Source organism: Alosa sapidissima, chromosome 11 (assembly GCF_018492685.1).
Source record: "Alosa sapidissima isolate fAloSap1 chromosome 11, fAloSap1.pri, whole genome shotgun sequence".
Classification (NCBI taxonomy): domain Eukaryota; kingdom Metazoa; phylum Chordata; class Actinopteri; order Clupeiformes; family Clupeidae; genus Alosa; species Alosa sapidissima.
The window spans coordinates 11,525,769-11,544,150 of NC_055967.1; the positions used below are offsets into that span (position 1 = coordinate 11,525,769).

At 41.5% G+C, this 18,382-nt stretch overlaps 1 protein-coding gene across 1 annotated transcript; it reads left to right on the plus strand.

Moving 5' to 3' along the window:
• Window positions 1–1,282: 1,282 nt before the first annotated feature.
• Window positions 1,283–15,004, plus strand: parvaa (parvin, alpha a). Its single transcript, XM_042109098.1, has 13 exons — window positions 1,283–1,557; window positions 4,098–4,187; window positions 4,283–4,353; window positions 5,364–5,466; window positions 5,576–5,716; window positions 6,518–6,633; window positions 6,764–6,822; window positions 8,999–9,018; window positions 9,239–9,300; window positions 10,230–10,298; window positions 10,460–10,561; window positions 13,373–13,445; window positions 14,150–15,004. The coding sequence occupies exons 1-13, from the start codon at window positions 1,422–1,424 to the stop codon at window positions 14,224–14,226; spliced, it is 1,119 nt and encodes a 372-aa protein (XP_041965032.1). The 5' UTR covers window positions 1,283–1,421; the 3' UTR covers window positions 14,227–15,004.
• Window positions 15,005–18,382: the final 3,378 nt, after the last annotated feature.

Here is an 18,382-nt window from a genome sequence, read left to right on the forward strand (position 1 = left end):
AATTAATTTTACATGTGAAATCTATGAACTAATCATGTTTTGGTACTTGTTGTCTAGCAGATACCAGTGAGAATTGAGTGTGGATAATGCAATTTAGTGAGACAGTTAGAATCATATAGGCCTTTCAGCGTGATTTATTTTTGTGGAAAAAATGTGCTGGACTGGGCGGCGGTCATATTTTGTACCGCTCTGCGGTACATCTAGTTTTCGATCATTTCAGATCTTTTTTTTTTCCAGATCATTATATGCACTGTGTTATTACACATCTTGACATAAAATATTATATAAAGATATTTTGATTTCATAAGATATAGGTATGCTATTTTATAGGTCCAAACACCAGTTGTGTTCATGTCCCCCAACTCCGGCCTCAATATCGCTAAAGAGCCATTTAATTCAAATGCAAATTACATTATTTCAAATCAAATCTCTTTAGGCCATATTGAACGTAAAACATTAGGCCCTATTTTTCAAAGCCAGATAAATCTAGTTTGTAAGGCAACAGAAATTGGCAAGTTGATACATGATCGAGAACAGTCAAAAACCGCATCCTTCCTGAATTTGTGAACAACTTGTTGCGGTAAAGACACTTGTTAAGATCAAATGATGAAACCTATTGAAGACAAATGTGGAAAATAAAAGAGTTCATATGACAATTTGCATGTGAACTATTTCGGTCTTTACTGAGTCCAACAGGCTTAATACATTTTTTCTGAATTATACATCTAAAATTGACATTTTTCTTTTTACATTTGTTAAAAATCCACCTATAGCCTATGGGCATTGAAGTTTGCCACCTACCAATCAAATGCCTGCCAAAACTCATCTTTAGTGGAAATGCCTTAACAGTAGCCTATGGCAAATAGTGTCAAAAGAAGAAGTAGATAGGCTACAGTGTTCTAACATCTTTGTAGCCTATAGGTAAGTAGTGGTGTAGATCATTCATTTTTTTTCTAGGTCTAGAGTCTGTCTCTCTCATTTTGGACTTGAATGACTGGACTGGAAATAACACTCACAATAGCCTACTGTTCAATCTTTTATTTGTAGGCCTATGGACTGGAAATAACAATCACAATACTGTTCAAACATATCTTTTATTTGTATGTTCAAACATATATTTTATTTGTAGTCCGACTTAAAGCGCATGAAGAACGACTTCTCAACTGGGAAAGTCGGGCTTTCTGAGCAAGCAAGCAAGTCACTTTCGGTCGATCTCCCAATCCCTGGAAAGAGGGAGGGATTTGAAATCAAGGAACGCGAAAACTCACGGGAATCTCGTTTACGAAGGCAGGGCAAATATCTGGAATTCCGTTTCCGCTTAATGGAAAAAAGTTAAGATAGGTGGATAATCACAGAAACCGATATTCTGTTGTGAAATATAACTTACTTTTGGCCGGTGGTGAAGTGTGTTTTAAAGTCAGATGGCGTCATCTCCGCAAAAATCCCCGTCCTCACCCAAATCTCCCACTCCTAAATCGCCGTCCTCCAGAAAGAAAGATGACTCGTTCCTGGGGAAACTTGGAGGAACTTTGGCAAGAAGGAAAAAGGCTAAGGAAGGTAGGCTACATGTATTTGGACACTTTGGTGCAGTGCATAACATTACCGTTTTCCAAAGCAGTAGCCTATTACACTAAGCCTTCCCAATGTTGACACCTCGACATGTCCGCTTTGCCCGCTTAACTTCGATGCCATATTTGATGGTAAACTGTTGTAGGCTATCTGTGGTAACAGAAGCAGTCGCGACAACACTTAAATTATTTGTGGAATGAATGTAAACTTGACCATTAAAGCAAACTACCCGGTGGGGAAAATGTTTATCCAATTTGGTAGCCGCACAGATGCTTCATGAAAAACATCCCCTGGGGCGTTGTTTCACACTTTGCATAATAAGCAAAACTGTTAATCTGCCATTGTAGCGGGTGTTCAGGTGACTGGTTCGAAATGTAAAATTTAGACTGGGTCGATGATATGTTTTAAGTCAGATTCAGTTCTAAACCGATGATGAATCCCTGTAGTCAGCTTCTTAGCCTATTACCATCTAAGGTAGGCTATGCGTACAGTGAACTCCTTCAGATGTAATTACTTAGGAATGAGGCAAGAGCAAACTTACCCTGACAGGACCAGCTGCGCCTTAGTCTGTCCAGTGTGGTTTCATCATCGCTGCCAAGAACAAAGTTACTTAATTCGTCGTTACTGTAACAGCGCTTGCCTGTGCGTGCTCACAGGAGGGTAAGGGTGAATTTATTGCGGAAGCAAACGCTCTGTCCATTGTTTTTCCCAGTGTCCAACATTAAATAAATTAAGCTCTTCGCTGTCCATTAAGCCCGAGTGTTCCCCTGAGGCCTGCCATGTTCCCAGAGTGCACTTGTCTTGCAATTGCTTTGCGTCTGTGCGCGCAACGCTAAGTGGCATCAAATAGGCAGCTGAGCCCATTCCACATACACTCTCTCTCTCGCTCACTCTCTCCATCACTCATCTGTCTTTCTCCCTCTATGTCTCTCCTCTCCCTCCCATCCGTTTAAGCCTGCACAAGTGTAAGCCCAGAGAGTGCATTGGACGTGGTGCTCATAGTGATTTGATTGAGCTGTCCCCTTGTGCAGGGAGACTCTGGGAATCTCTTTTGATTTATCACTCTCTGTCATTTATGACTGTGGACAGGAAGGCAGTAGAATGGAGGGGTATGGACCTCCAGCAGGCCTGCTCATTGGGGGATGGAAAGATAGACAGAGCAAGATGGATGGAGAGAGGGATGAAGGTTGAAAGAGAGAGAGAAAGAGAGAAAGAAAGGGTGTGTCTGCAGGGAATGAGGTGAGGGAGATGCTGATACCCTCACATAGGAAAGGAGAAGAGAGGGAAATGGGATGTGGTGCCTTCTGTCCAGGTAGGACATAATTATAACATGTCCATGTCTGTGCTTTTACGCAATATATGGTTTATTATACGATAACGTCGCTCATTTGAAGAACTATTCCCACTGTGTGATGTCAGTCAAGAGGGTGCTCAGGGGCTACCGAAGGTGGGGTTAGGATTATTCTCACTGGGAAGAAACTGATGGATGACATCAGTTATGAACCACTGTGTGTGTGCGTGTGTGCGTGTGCGTGTGTGCGCGTGCATGCGCACATGAGTGAGAAGTTGAGATGGTGTTGATTAAGAGGATGTCAGTCACCCCTGGAAACCAGCACAGGAAGTAGACATCCCTGGAGGCATCGCTGAAGTGGCACAGAGGTGCATGCTGGGTTGTGTGCAGGAGCAAGAAGCTCTGCTAGCATGTGGGACTTTTTTTGCTATGCTGGCTCTGCAGAGGTTTCTGGGAATGTGCAAGTCTTATGGGGCTTGTGCATGGCAGCACCTACTGTCTCATGGGTGTCAAATTATAATTGACTCTGAAGATTGAACTGATGAGAACAAGGCCTGTCATAATTGCATCTGTTGTTATTGAAACATGTTTGAAATCCAATAGTAATTCCTGAGATGGCTTTTAAGAATCACGTGAGCATACAGGCCTAGCATTGTTAATTAAAACTGATAGACTAACCCAGATGGAGTTGGGTATTGACAGAGTGTTGCTTTGGGTTTCAAGGTAATTTAACATCGTTTTCACCTCTTGCTAATAAGGGTTAGCGACAATCTAGCTTAATATGTGTTGGAGTTGAGTCAGCCTTGTGATCATGGGGAGTGCCCCATGAAGTATCTATAAGGGACGTGATAACTAGTTCTAGAAATGGAAAACATGTTTTCACACCTGCAGGGAAACCATGGAGGAGTAGTTCAGATTAGGTTTGGAGACTATTGATTATGCCATTGACTGACAGGAGAGCTCTGAGGTTTCTGTATGTAATGGTCAAAGTTAACCATGACTTGCCTTTAACATTTAGATGAAACGTGACTCAAATAATATCGTTTTCAAAAGGAACAGACATGACTATGAATATGCTTCATATACTACAACATTATCTTCAATTTTATTTGTGCCTTAAAAGCAAAATGGCTTTTAACAGATATTGTTTTCCAAGAAGTGACAGATTGGTATGTTGTTTTTCCAAAGCATGGGATGTTTGTTTATCAGAAAAATGATTAGTTGTTGTCACTTACAGTGTCTGAGCTTCAGGAGGAAGGCATGAATGCCATCAACCTGCCTCTGAGCCCAACACCCTATGAGATACATCCAGAGGACACCATGCTAGGTATGTTATGGTTGAATGTAGCATAATTTCCCCATATCCTTTCAGATGACCATATGTGTCAAAAGTCAGTCATTTTTTGCCTCCTTATTTCTCAGAGGAAAATGAGGTCCGCACCATGGTTGACCCAAACTCTAAGAATGACCGCAAACTACAAGAGCTGATGAAGGTATGTGTGTCATTTAGTGTGTCTCAATTTGCATGCTTCAAGGGCTGCATTTGTTGTCTGAATGTGTCACAGTTGTGAGACTAGGCTGTCTCACATCCCAAGACTCATTATATGCCTGTGGCTATTCATGTTATCAAGCCAAAATGGAAGATTACTCAACCACCGAGGACTTGACCAGCCGCCACATTTAACAACGCCACTTTTGTCACAGTTACAGAAGGCCACATCTTCGTAGACTGTCATAGACCGTGTCCTCAAAAGGATGTGGACCCTGGATTAAGACATTGATTTTACCACACTAGTTGGGTTTCCATTCAGCTAATTCACATATTCCATGTGCATTGCTAAAAATTTGCAGAAATAACAATTTGGCTCAAAAATATGCATGTCTGTGTGTGTTTCCATCCACTGTGTTGTGCGAGTGAAAAATGGACATTCTCCTAATCTAAGGAAGAGTTCTAACCTGCTGTGGTATAAAAACGCATGGTCAATGGGGCAATGTTTACAGAAACACACAGGTAGAAATGTTACAAATGTGAATATATGGGACTAAATTGGTTCTGTCATAATAATTCAAAAGAAATTCTACCTCTGACACTTCCAAAGTTACATGAACGGTTTACACTCACGCTAACTCTTGGGCTTTGAAAGTTGAATGAATCAAGTTCAATGCTTAAATATTTTCATGCCAATGCTGCCGCTCCAACTGTTGAACCATAGTGAACAATATAAATCTACCGCTTGCCACTAGTCAATGTGATCCCTGCCTTAATCCACCCTCCTCTAGCGAATTCAATTTCAATACACATTTGAAGATTTTCCAGTTTATTTCGTATTCAAATACTGTAGATATAATGTGCATTAGATGGAAACCCAGCTACTGACATGCGTAAGCGATACTGAGTGCCAGTGGGTGGTCATTGGAGACTATTTTAGGAAGCACTCTTTTTTTGTGCACGTCATGGTGTGTTGTAGGTTTGCATCAGCATTGATTTCTTTACATTTTACAGGTGCTCATTGATTGGATTAACGAGGAGCTGGTCGGGGAAAGGATTATCGTCAAGGACTTGGCCGAGGACCTGTACGACGGACAGGTTCTTCAGAAGCTCTTTGGTATGTTCCCCTTCTCCTGGGCCACCTGGCAACATTACACCCCACTTCTCAACAACAAAGATGATGATGCATCTTTTGAGCTAATTTTTCTTCTCTGTTTTTACCTCAGAAAAACTGGAGGGGGAGAGGCTGAATGTGGCGGAGGTCACTCAGTCTGAGATTGCTCAAAAGCAGAAACTGCAGACAGTGCTGGAGAGGATCAATGATGCTTTGAAGGTGTCCACCAGGAGCATTAAGTGGAATGTCGATTGTACGTGTCTGATGGTTTATAGATAGAGATGCATGGTTAAAAAGATGTTGAATACCATTTAGGTATAGGCTATAGTTTTCTATAGTCTAGTTTCTATAGTGTGTGTGTGTGTGTGTGTGTGCAGCTGTGGCCTAGTGGATAGGGCTTCGGGCTTGTAACCGAAGGGTTGCCGGTTCGATCCCCGACCCAGTAGGAAAAATGTGGGTGGGGGAAGTGGTTGAGTACTGCCCTCCCATGCCCACATCCACAGCTGAAGTGCCCTTGAGCAAGGCACCTAACCCCTCACTGCTCCCCGAGCGCCACTGTAGCAGGCAGCTCACTGCTCCGGGTTAGTGTGTGCTTTACCTCACTGTGTGTTCACTGTGAGCTGTGTGTGTTTCACTAATTCACGGAATGGGATGAATGCAGAGACCAAATTTCCCTCACGGGATGAAAAGAGTATTTATACTTATACTTTCAGTTCTTCAACTAGCTTGCCAATGATGTAATGCTAATGAGCCAAGGCTTAAATTGGTTCAGAGACTGTATCATATCACAGATTTAGTTCGTCATTCTAGTGGTCCAGCAGTGTTTAATCTTGAGTGTGGAATTGATATTATCAGATGTGATCACAAAGTGATGAACCACCTACAAGTTCCTTTGAAATGACTGACATTCTGTAGAAATGTTGGCCTAATAGGCCTACAGCAAGGATGAGCAATTTACATGCACTTTTCATAGTTTAACTCACAACTACCTGCCTTCTTATTTGTTATGTATTTCAATGCTGAGCTCTCTCTTCTCTGTTTGGGTCTCTGCTAGCTGTTCATGCCAAAAGCATTGTGGCCATTCTTCACCTACTGGTGGCGGTCTCTCAGCACTTCAGAGCCCCCATCCGACTTCCTGACCACGTCTCCATTCAAGTTGTTATCGTTCAGGTGAGTACACACACACACACACACAGCAGTACCTTTCTCGTAATAAATGTACTAATTTAACTAATATTACTGATAGATTTGTTATATCAAATGTTATTTATTATGCATATGTCTTATTTGATTTCCTCAGAAACGGGAGGGTATTCTGCAATCTCGTCAGATTCAGGAGGAGATCACTGGAAATACTGAGTATGTCTGGTTCATGTTCACAATAACTCCAATGGAAATGCTAGTGTGCAATGGTATTATACAGGATAAATAATGCTCCTTTTGTCCCTTACTGTACAATGCACATTGCTGTTAGTATGTTGCAGATGCTTTAATGTAATGTTTTTACAAAATCACATAAATGAGTTTGTGAGCGCTATTTGGAAGAACTCAAGGGTGACTCGATTATTGTTTATTTTACACAAAAGAACACAGTGACTATACAGTCAAAATATAATGGCATGATTCAGGCTACATCATAGGCAGAAATGAGGGCAGAACAGGAAAGTGGTTTCAGTATAATATATAGTGTGAAAATATAACAAGCCTTGTGTTTAAAAACATATTTTCAAAAAGCTAGACATGCAGAGAGAAACCCATGTTGCCTTTGACTAACTATGCTGAATATAATTGCAACACCACAGATTTAATGATCATTGTCACTACCTGAATCCAGCAAAATAATCGCGGCATGTAAATGGCCATACTATGGTCCAGGAGTTTCATCGCTGTGGACACATAGCTATGGTAAATGAGACAAAATCATTGTCACTACCTGAATCCAGCAAAATAATCGCGGCATGTAAATGGCCATACTATGGTCCAGGAGTTTCATCGCTGTGGACACATAGCTATGGTAAATGAGACAAAAGTGCACCTCGTCCGAACAGTGGTTTTACTCTCACTGCCTGATCAATAGGGTACATTTGCTTTCTTTGCACATCTCCTAAAATGATGGGTCTCACTCTCCACTATAATGGTTCAGAATAGGACAAACCTTCATCTTCACCATACAATTAGATATGATGGCTTCACTTTGAAATGGCGAATCTTAAACGGGACTTTTTTTGTTCAGTCATTGTGCCAGCGGCTATAGACAGTAAAAAGAATCATGTCCAGACAATTTAGCCATGTAGCCTGCTCGCGACACCTAAATGGCCTGCCATATTTGTGCTGGTTGTCGCTAGGCAAAGACAGTTCAGCTCTGTGAGTGGTTATAGTGCATGACAGCAGATCAAAGTATAATTTAATCTTGACTCCTCTTTAAAGAGCTTATGAAACCTCTGTCACACAGAGTGTTCCCATTATGTGTCATGGTTGTACTTTTAAGATTGCCAGGTGTCCCTGCCTTGAGTTGATGTTGAGTTAATCATGACATGCTAGAGGGACTCACTTCAGAATCAGTGGCATCACTGGGTCTATCTTTTATGTCTGTCATACACACTCGTAGGGAAATTGCTTTCCAATGCTGTTCAATGTTTATTGACATAATTGTAGTTTAATCAGTGTGATTAAAACTGATCCTTTTGTGAAATGAAAAGATAACTCATAGGAGTTGCAATAGGTTAAATTAAGTACAACAGCATCTCTCTCTCTCTCTCTCTCTTTCTTTCTTTCTTTCTTTCTTTCTTTCTTTCTTTCTCTCTTTCTCTGTCGCTGTCCCTCACACACACTCAAACACACAGTGCTGTGGTCCAGCAGGCTCAGAGCAGCTGGGGGGATATGGGAAGCTGGGCTGAAGTGGTTGCTGCGACTAGTGGTGGTGTTGGGGGGGGGGGGGGGGGCTGCTTAGGCTGTTATCACACAGGCAGGAGCGGCTGCCCAGGCTCGCCACTGGCACCAGAGATTAGAGCAGGAGGAGGGGAAGAGGAGGACAGGCTCTCTGGGGCCTGCTCCGTGTCCAGCAACGGCCGCCGCTGTTTGATCGCTCGGCCTCAGGGACCCCCCGCTTGCAGCCCAACAACTCTCTCCCCCCCCCCCCCCCACCCCACCCCACACACACTCACACACACACACACACAAACCTCGCCACTATCCTCCACTCCAAGCCTTTTGTCTGTGGCCCCCATCCCCCATGCTATTGCCACCCTCAATACACACACACACACATACACCTCAGTATTGTGTCCGATTCATAATGATCTGGTGAACAACTGTACAGCCAGCTTGTTGTGTTGCCATAGCATTCTTAGCACATTCTCCAGATTCACTTCCAGTTGCTATGACTTTCTGCTGCCAGCTCAGGCATGTTGTCTTGTATTGAAATTGTGTGTGTTTGTGTCTCTGTATGTGTGGGTCATGGTAATTCATTGTTTCCCCACAGAGCCGACCATTTTAAAACTGAGATGTTCTAATTGGCTTGTTATTTCTCTTTCAGGGCTCTGTCCGGAAGGCATGGTATGTGTTTTGATAGTCATCTACAGATAACTCTGTCGCGCACTGTGTGTTGGTCTCGTGCTGTGTGTTGGTGTGTTTTAACACATGGAGCAAATGGATTAGTTTGAAGTGCGTGGCTGCCATCTCTCTATTTTGGCTGGCCTGTGTTTTGCACTGGACCCTGTTATGGGGATTAGCCTGTTCTCTTCTCACCCTCTGTGTGTGTGTGTGTTGTTCGCAGAGCGGGATGCCTTCGACACGCTGTTCGACCACGCTCCCGACAAGCTGAATGTAGTGAAGAAGGTATGAGTAGCTGTTCAGGCTCCCCTTTTAGCACAAAGGGGCCCCTTGTTAGTAGGCTTACAGAAGTGACATGTACGTGTCAGTACCACCTATGTGTGTATTTTTCAAAGTTAGCAAGGACCAAGGAGAAAGGGGGTGGTAAATAAGAGCAGGTAAAGGCCTGTATGAGTGAGTGAGTATTATATAGCATTCCATTCAAACTTGGGGAGCAAAGCGACCTTTTGATTGTGAAAGGTGTACTATATATACATTGTATTTAGTGTATTAGTTTATAAGATAAAGTTGAAATATGTTATTGTTATTATGTAGTATAAGGATACTCACAGTTCCCTTCATCATGTAAGGACCCTATTACTTATTATTACACAGCTTTTCAGAGTGCTGCAGAAAGTTCCATTCACTTGAATGGGCCTTCCCAACGTTCGGAAGGTCTGTTAAATCTATAATCACCGGCAAAGTATATAATGACCGCTGTCAATGGCAATGGAGTTTGTGATTCATGTCTTTCATATCACTCTGCAACTACTGGAACTTCATTGAAAAGTGAAAAGCAGATGGTTGATCAGCTGTGTTCTAAAGAACGTTTGATTCAAGTTCAGCGTGTGTTGTTGCAAACAATTTGTTTCTCAGCAAAAGCCACGATGAACCGTAACAAATAGGCTATAACCTAGGCTATGTAGGCTAAATAGTCATATCGTGGGGTGTTTATGGTTTCATTTTGGCAAGTAGGTGTGTAATAAACGGGATAATGTATAGAACGCCAGTCATTATTGGGAAAATAAGTCCCTTCAGGGCGGAACAAGACCCCTCTGCTGCACATCGGGGTCCGGTTCGCCCGGTCGGGACTTATTTTCCCAATAATGACCGGCGTTCTATACATTATCCCTTACCTAGGTGGTCATTTACTGTATCTTGCTGGCTTTTTGCAGACACTCATTACCTTTGTAAACAAGCACTTGAATAAGCTGAACCTGGAGGTGACTGAGTTAGAAACACAGGTAACCCACATTTCCACTACACACACAGATACACACACACACCGACACACACAGCTGGAGGATGAGAAACAGTACCACCATTACAAATGACTTAGTTGCTTTCGTGTTTTAAAATGTTGTTTATTAATACTGTATATGTTTATCTGTCTGCATGTGCTCAGTTTGCAGATGGTGTGTATCTTGTCCTGCTGATGGGGTTGCTGGAAGGCTATTTTGTCTCACTGTACAATTTCTTCCTCACTCCTGAAAACTTTGATCAGAAGGTACGTTTCAAAAACAAAGGCATTTTGCCCTCTTAAGCCTCTTTACAGTAACCGAAAGCACTGGTAGTTTTGTTTAATCATACACACTGTACATACATTGCTTGTGGACACAACGTTCGAAATATCTAAACATTCCAACAAGTGATGGCATTTTACCTTTTTCATTCCTTCAACAGCATTTATTCCATGCATTTATTTGCCATAATTTCTTTTGGTCAGTGCCAATTCCTGTGCTAGAAACGTGGAACACGCATCAACAGTGCACCTTTCAGCCATTCAGCAGTGTAAAAAAAATGTGTTGTTTCCCTTTAATTTGGGGTTAATTTCACTGATCTTCCTAAAGAAGCTGATTACAGGTTAGCAGTAATTAACTGTAGTCTTTGAAGCAATTACTCTTAATGTTTACAATGCACCCTGCGCTCTCGGTGCAGTGAGCGTGTGGGTCTGTTATGCTTTCGCTCAGCTTGGTTCGCGGAGGGGGCAGCGTTTCAGCTCACCTGGGTCCCTTCCATTTTTCTCTGCCAAGCAGGATGGGCATGGACCAGGATGCATCTGTAATCTGCCTCTGCGCAGGAAAATCGATAAGTGGCTGGGAGATTAGCACTAATGCGGAGAGAGCGAGAGAGAGAGAGAGAGAGAGAGAGAGAGACAGAGCAGTAGAAGTTGGGAAGAGGGCTCCTTTCTCCAAGCGCTGTTGGAGTCCCAGCCTCTTGCCTGAAGGAATCCTGTCTTTCCTCCCTTCTCTCTCCCTTTCCCTCCCTCCCTCCCTCCCTCCCTTGCTCTCTTCCATCTTCCCTGGCTAGTGTTGGCTACAAGTGACCCTCTCCATATTCCCCTGATCCTCTGCCTCCTATCTGATCTGTTCTAAGATTCATCCAAATGTTGTCCTGGAGATCTGCCCTGCTACACAATCTCACAAATACTCGCCAACCCATCGTGCAGGCACATGCACACCATTCTTCCAATTCTATGCCTTTCTTTCTTTCTTTCTTTCGTTCTTTCTTTCGTTTTTTCTTTCTCTTACCCTCTCTCTCTCTCTCTCTCTCTCTCTCTCTCTCACACTCACACTCACACACACACACACACACACACACACACACACACACACACACACACACACACACACACTATACACACAGAGAGATACACATGCACACTCCAACACAGACTCAGACAGCAAAACTATCTCTGAAATTCACTCTCGCTTAAGCCTACTGTGTTGACTGAGCTGATTACTCCACTGGCTTAAAGGTTTAAAATGCTGATGTTTACTTTCTGACTTGTGATCCACACAGTACAATATGGGTACATGTCAGTGTGCTAAAGAAGAGTCTGTTTTTGTCTCTCTCTCCCGCTCTCTCTATCTTTGTGTGTGTGTGAAGGTAAATAGGAAAATAGAGGAAAGAGGAAAATATCAGTGTGTGGATATACATAGTCAGACCAACAAATCTTCAAATCTTGAAGCTGCAGTTGAGAGGAGGAGGAGATGGAGTGAAGGGTTGTGCTGTTGGGCTGGGATATGATGTAGTCAAACATGCTGTAAGCCATGTGTGTGTGATTCTGCCTTCCAAAATCTGCTGCATACTCTATCCATGCCAACGCATGGGGGATCGGATCATGGGCTTCCATTGCATGCATTTGTAATAATTAATTGAAAAGAACAACTATACCAACAGTAATACTATATTTTGGGACACTTACTGTAGGTAACCCTAGTATTTACTCCCTGCCTGTACATTCAAAATGATTTTTTTTGGTTAAAACTCCTCTACAGTAACTTTTTATTAGGTAAAATATATTTTACATACACAAATTATCTCTGAACTATCATTAATTACATGCAGGTGTTAACATGGAGTGTTAGTAAATACACCAATATTTATTGTCAGATTAATTCAACATTATACAATGTAACAGCATCATTTGTGCCTGCATCTCTATTTACCATGAGGCTTGGCGAGGCTGTGTGTGAATGGGTATTAGGTCCTGTGGAAATACAAAATAGAAGCGTTTCATCTTACATGTAATAAACATGACCTTACTACAGCTGTCTTCTCAGCCCCTTGTCATTGTTATGAGCATGTGGTTTACTGCCAAATGTACTCCCTTGTACAGTATGCACAGGAAATGTGCATTCCTGTAAATATATTTAACAAATAGATTTAACAAATCACTCATGACATGTGAGTGATCTCATTTGTCATTCTGGTAACACAGAGAAAGGGAAAGGAAGCTGGGGAATGTCTGGCTGAAATCCTGCAATGTACTGAACAAAGTCCGTCAGGTCCACTTGTTTGGATTGTGAACGAGTTTTTGTACAGTCAGTGTACTGAGGTAAACTGAACACTCAAGAACGTTGGAGATGTTTCTCAATTGAAAGCCTGATTCACTGTTTGAATCTGCAATATTGTAATTTGTGGCTTAAAAGAAGAATCTGACACCACACCCACAGCTAATCAGTCACTATCAATACTCACTCTCCACTCTCAATAGGAAACTCTGATAGAAACTCTGGAGCTGCCATTACTGCCAAGAACTAGCCTAGTGCATTGTACTTGCTATGTATTCTGCTCATGTCGGTGAACAAAAGGCCTGTTAAATTTCAAACATTTTCAATTGCCTTTCCACATTGATTTGTATTGATTTCATACATTGTGTTAGTGATTATATGATTACAATGACACAGATCCTTCAGCTGGAGATTTTGAAGGAGCTGTAATGGGTTAACCATAAATGGGTTGACTGGCTGTTGTATATCTGTTCTCTTTCTCTTGACCTTGCCCATGCTTCTCTTCTGTGTGCTTTGTGCAGGTGCACAACGTGGCTTTCTCCTTTGAGCTCATGCAGGATGGTGGCCTTGAGAGGCCAAAGCCCAGACCTGAGGGTAAGCAACTAATAAACATGAACTCATATGATCCCCCACACTATATTTCATATACAGTATATCCATACATTTTCACAGAATGTATATAAAGCATCTATACTATCTGTTTTAAATATGCAGACATGTTGAAGGGCGTTGATGAAGCTTATTCAGTTATATACTATATACTTATATACCTGTCTGATTATTAAATTTAGTTAACCCATGTGGTCAGACCATTTGAGAAATATTCCTTGTCTAATTCTTTAAAAATAGTGCTTTACCCAACTGTGCTATTTGAACTGAAGTGGTCCCCAGATTCCTTAGATGGTGACACATGTTTGATGTAGGGCCTTGACAAACAAATGGACACACTGGCATAACTCAGTTAGCCGTTGTCCTGCTGTGCCCATCAGCTTGTGCATTCTGTGGTGTAGGATCTACGAGCATCTGTTCAGCCCCTCCCAGGAAATGGCATTCTTCGGCTAAATCAGTAGATCAAGTTATGTCTTTCTTGATGGAGGTTTAAAGCCATCCCAGGCTAAATGTCTGACATGCAGAGCCCATAATAAAAGCTAACTTCATTCTGAAGTCCGTTAAATCCGTGATGTATGCATAACATTGTTATCTCGGTTATGTAACCATTTTGCAGCCATTTATATGTGTGTGAATCGGACTGTAGCCATCCTTAGAGAATTCTAAATGTCTGCTGGTTGATTTTTCAGATATAGTGAATTGTGACCTGAAGTCTACACTGCGAGTTCTTTACAATCTCTTCACCAGATACAGACACGTGGAGTGAATGGTTGGTGTTTGAGGAATATATTTTCTAAGCGGACCACATCTTCTTTGTGTCGTTATCTGTTACTGTGTCTTAACATTAGATTGGTGAATGCTTGTGTGATTAGGGGGGTGAAGACACAGGATGGAATTCAAAACAATGTTTATGAACTCACCCTTATATATAAAGCCCTGTACGCTAACACCTAATTATGTTCATGGACTGCTCAGGCTTTTCAATCACTCTGTGCATTGCATAAGCAACAATACAGCATCCAACTGGCTATGGCACATTCAAACACTAAAAAGACGGGGGAATTCTTCACATTCTTGTCATTGTTTGGGAGCAAAATTCAGTGATTGCAAAAAAAAGTGCCGTATTATTTTTGTATAACACTGTATGTTTATTTGTATCTTTTCTCTGTAAATATACCTGAATATCCAACCTTTGACATTTCATATCCCACTGTTATGTGATGTATTGCAACTGGTTGGCAGAATCTGAATTTAATGTGTGCAGATATTGTTCCTGTTCAGCATTAAGTTAGGTTTATCTGATGTCCAATGATTACAACATAGAAATTAGTCGTTACGGATGGCAGTTTGCCAGATATTATGCCCCACTTTACCATGGGGACACGCTGAAGGGTAGTATGATGATGCCTTGATGAAAACAAAGAATTACCCTGATTTGTGATCACTTGGTGTGAAGCAAAGAATGATTTTTTTTTTTGATCGCTTAAAATCGCACACCTTTGTATTCACAAGGTTTTTGTGTAACATAAAACATGTCAACCTCATGACCAAAGTGCCTTTGTTTATTCATATCTGTTGTATTTCATTATTAGCAGAAAATCACAAATTTCGCCGCAGCTGTATAACGGATGATGAATAAAGATGTCATTCAACTGTAACAACGAAAATAAATATGAAATGTTCCAACAAAAAGAAAGTCTTAAAACCATTTATAATGGATATTTGTCTCAAAAAGTGCCTATCAGAGAATAGTGTATTTTCTACCAAATGAGAAAATACAAATACCTTTAATTTCATATCATCATTGGTTTTAATATGAACGTTCAGGGAAACGCTGCAAGACTGAACAGAGGAACAAAAAGTGGTGTGGTTACATCGCCCTTGAAATGTGCTGCAAGTGGTCCTTAGTAGTTTGGTTGATTACATCTGTGACAGATACAAAATAACAATGGATTAATTGTAAGTGACTGTTCTCTATAAATGAAACAAGTGACAATGTTCATTCAAATTCTAATTTTCTAATCTCAGGCTACTAAATGGTTTTTATCATTCTTAGCTTTGTTTTTATACACATTGGGACTAGAGAATGGGCTGAATCTTTGTGTTTTTGGAGTGGTGATTGGAATCATTGTGGTCGTTGACAACCAGTTTAGGCTGTGTATTCAGTAGGAGTGGTTTTGATTGGCATGCCAAGTGTTCAAATGTCAATCACACAGAGAGAATTAAACAGAGACATTGCCCAACTTTAAACCACGAGAAGTTTGACTGGCACAGCCTGCCTGTCACTTACCAGGAGTCATGTAGTCGCCTCGCATGCTTCATTTTGTGCTCTTCTCCACAAAGCACGGCATGGTGAAAAAAGAGCGAGAGGAGAAGGGAGGGAGAGAGAGTGAGGTGTGTAATGCAACAAAGAAGATAAAGATTTTCCCATGTTCCCTGATGAAACTGAATGAATGAACACGTGAAAATAACAGCTCCTGAGACCCTCAATAAGCCATTTGTCCAAAGCATTTTTCCTGCCATGCCATTATCACCAAATCTTAGCTATTAAAAGCTCAGGGTATTTGTGTGCCGCGGCTCCTCTGGAGGGAAAATTACTGCAAAGGACACCTGAGTAGGACTGTGACTGCCCAGGACAAGATGGCCTGAATTGGAGCGTTGTCACCATTAGGTTGCAAATTACCCCCATCTCCAACTTACCAATTTCCAGCTTTTTTGCCTTTTTCTCTTATCCTCTATTTTTTTCTAGATCTCTCTCTCTCTCTGTGTGTTCTCTGTAATATTCAAAAGCTTCTAAACAGATATCCATTTACACATATTTGTAGTGGCCTATGCCTATCTTTAATATTAAAAAGCATCCACACAAAAGTCATGTAAATTAACACTAATCCTTAAAGATGGAGGATGTGTGGCTTTGAAGACACACTGGCTGAAGATATTTTGGCGGCAGCAGTGGTGAGATTTTTGGGAGGGAGTGGTGGGTTTGTCACATGATCTGCATTTCTTCTGCCTCAGATGGAAGGATTCCCTGAGTGACAGAGGACTGGAATCAGAGTGAACATCAAAGGGCAGAGGGAAGTCAGTCGTGACATCAAACAGGGCCCAGTCACGTGGAGGCACAGCACTATCAAAAGAGCAGGCATGTTAAAGATCACTATCTGCACTAATAGTGCAATCGACCCTCTCACTGCCACTGCCCACAGCACCCTTCTGTGTGAGTGTGTATGTGTGTGAGTGTTTGTGTATGCTGCAACAAATGCACACAACCCTTATAGTCATTCAACAGGGCAATATTTAAACATATTTATTATTTTGTAATGGACAGTGCCCACCATGGGACTTCACAGTGCACTATGGTGTAAGAGAGAGAAGTTTCACCAGCGAAAATAAATAAAATCATATGCTCTAACATCACCTTTAAAACAGATTTTGTGCTTTCAGTAGTGTTCTTCAGTAGCCTACCTGACTAAACAGTCCTTGCTACTGGCAGCATTTTATTGTCATAACATTGGCCTTGGAAATCCATGATAGGTTATATAACAATGAGAGATTACCAGTATTGCTATCACAACATTCTTCTGAATAACTCCATAGTAGGCTACACAGTTCCATTAACCCTGAGTCAGGCAGAGACGAATGATAAATACAAATAATTCTCTGGAGGGAGAGGGAGAAGGCATCTGCAAAATGAAAAAAAAAAATGTAAATGTAAATGACTTCTTAACAGTTTGTTAAAGAAGTAGCCTTAATTGTGAGACCAACATTTTGATGTCTGTTTCTTGAATTAGAAAAAATAAAACATTCATTAAGGGGCTCTGTTAACCGTTTTTTTTTAGTTGTGGAACCCATTTATCAGTCATGTTAAAGATAAAAATCCAGCTTCCTGCAATATAAATTATCTCACCTTATGCCTTGCTTAACTCACTTCACTCTCACATCATGCCTAATTGCTTAACACTTTTGTGTAGTCATTGTCTAGTCCTGTTGTGTTGTGTTTGTTTGTTTTTGTTTGGAGAGGGGGGAGGGGGTCTGATATGCTGTTTATGCGCTTTTGTCTATGTTATGTTGATTCTCTGACCCCCCCCCCCAAAAAAAAAAATAACAATAATAATAATTTTGAAGTCTGTAACAATTACATGTCAAGAAGTGCCTTAGTCTTTACACACAAGTCCTCCCGATTAGGCTATTTCATGGCCAATTACATTCGCTCTCTGCTCCCTCTTCTTCTCTCCTCCATTTTTCTATTTTCATTCTTAATGGAAATATTGATTTTTTTCCCCCACCACCTATGCCCATTAATTAAGAGATTAGATTGAAGTAAAGGTTAAAGCTACTCAATGGACTCAATGGAAAATGAGTAGTGCCAAATGTCGACACACACCCCTCTGGAATTAGATTTAGGCCCTACAGTATCCTAGGCCTAGGCTATGTCATCCAACCAAGATGGGAAATGTTACATTCAATTCATAGAGCGATATTGACCCGCGTCTTGTGCGCATTCTCCTCACTTGAGCCTTGCGCGAAATTATTACAATGTAATAAAAAAGCATAAGTGAATTTGTATTGCCGGGAACAAATGTTACTAGCGACAAGGTATAAGTCAAGGCTGCACTAAAATGACTGCAAATCTCTGCGGTACAATCACCGACGTCCTGAGAGCTTTTTATGCGAAAGCATTAGTGTATCATCCAACCCAATTTCAGCCACTGAAATATCACCATATTAAAACCGCTAGATGGCGACTTTCATAGGCCTATCTCGTAGCCCGAGGTCGCTCTCTTTGAGCAGGGAGTGTGTCCAGAGGCAAGATAGGAAGGATCCTCGATTATTGAATTGTAGCCTACCATCACTTGTTTCCCCCCCTACAGAAGTAGGCTGCGATAGTTCCCCGGCCTGTGTAAATAGGCTCAGCAGGCTGCTGA

Bases quoted from the DNA above. Each gene is read 5' to 3' on its own strand.
- parvaa (XM_042109098.1), top strand. From the start codon at position 1,422: ATGGCGTCATCTCCGCAAAAATCCCCGTCCTCACCCAAATCTCCCACT. The intron at 4,354-5,363 runs GTATGTGTGTCA...TACATTTTACAG, and splicing joins AACTACAAGAGCTGATGAAG to GTGCTCATTGATTGGATTAA. The intron at 6,823-8,998 runs GTATGTCTGGTT...TTTCTCTTTCAG, and splicing joins GAGATCACTGGAAATACTGA to GGCTCTGTCCGGAAGGCATG.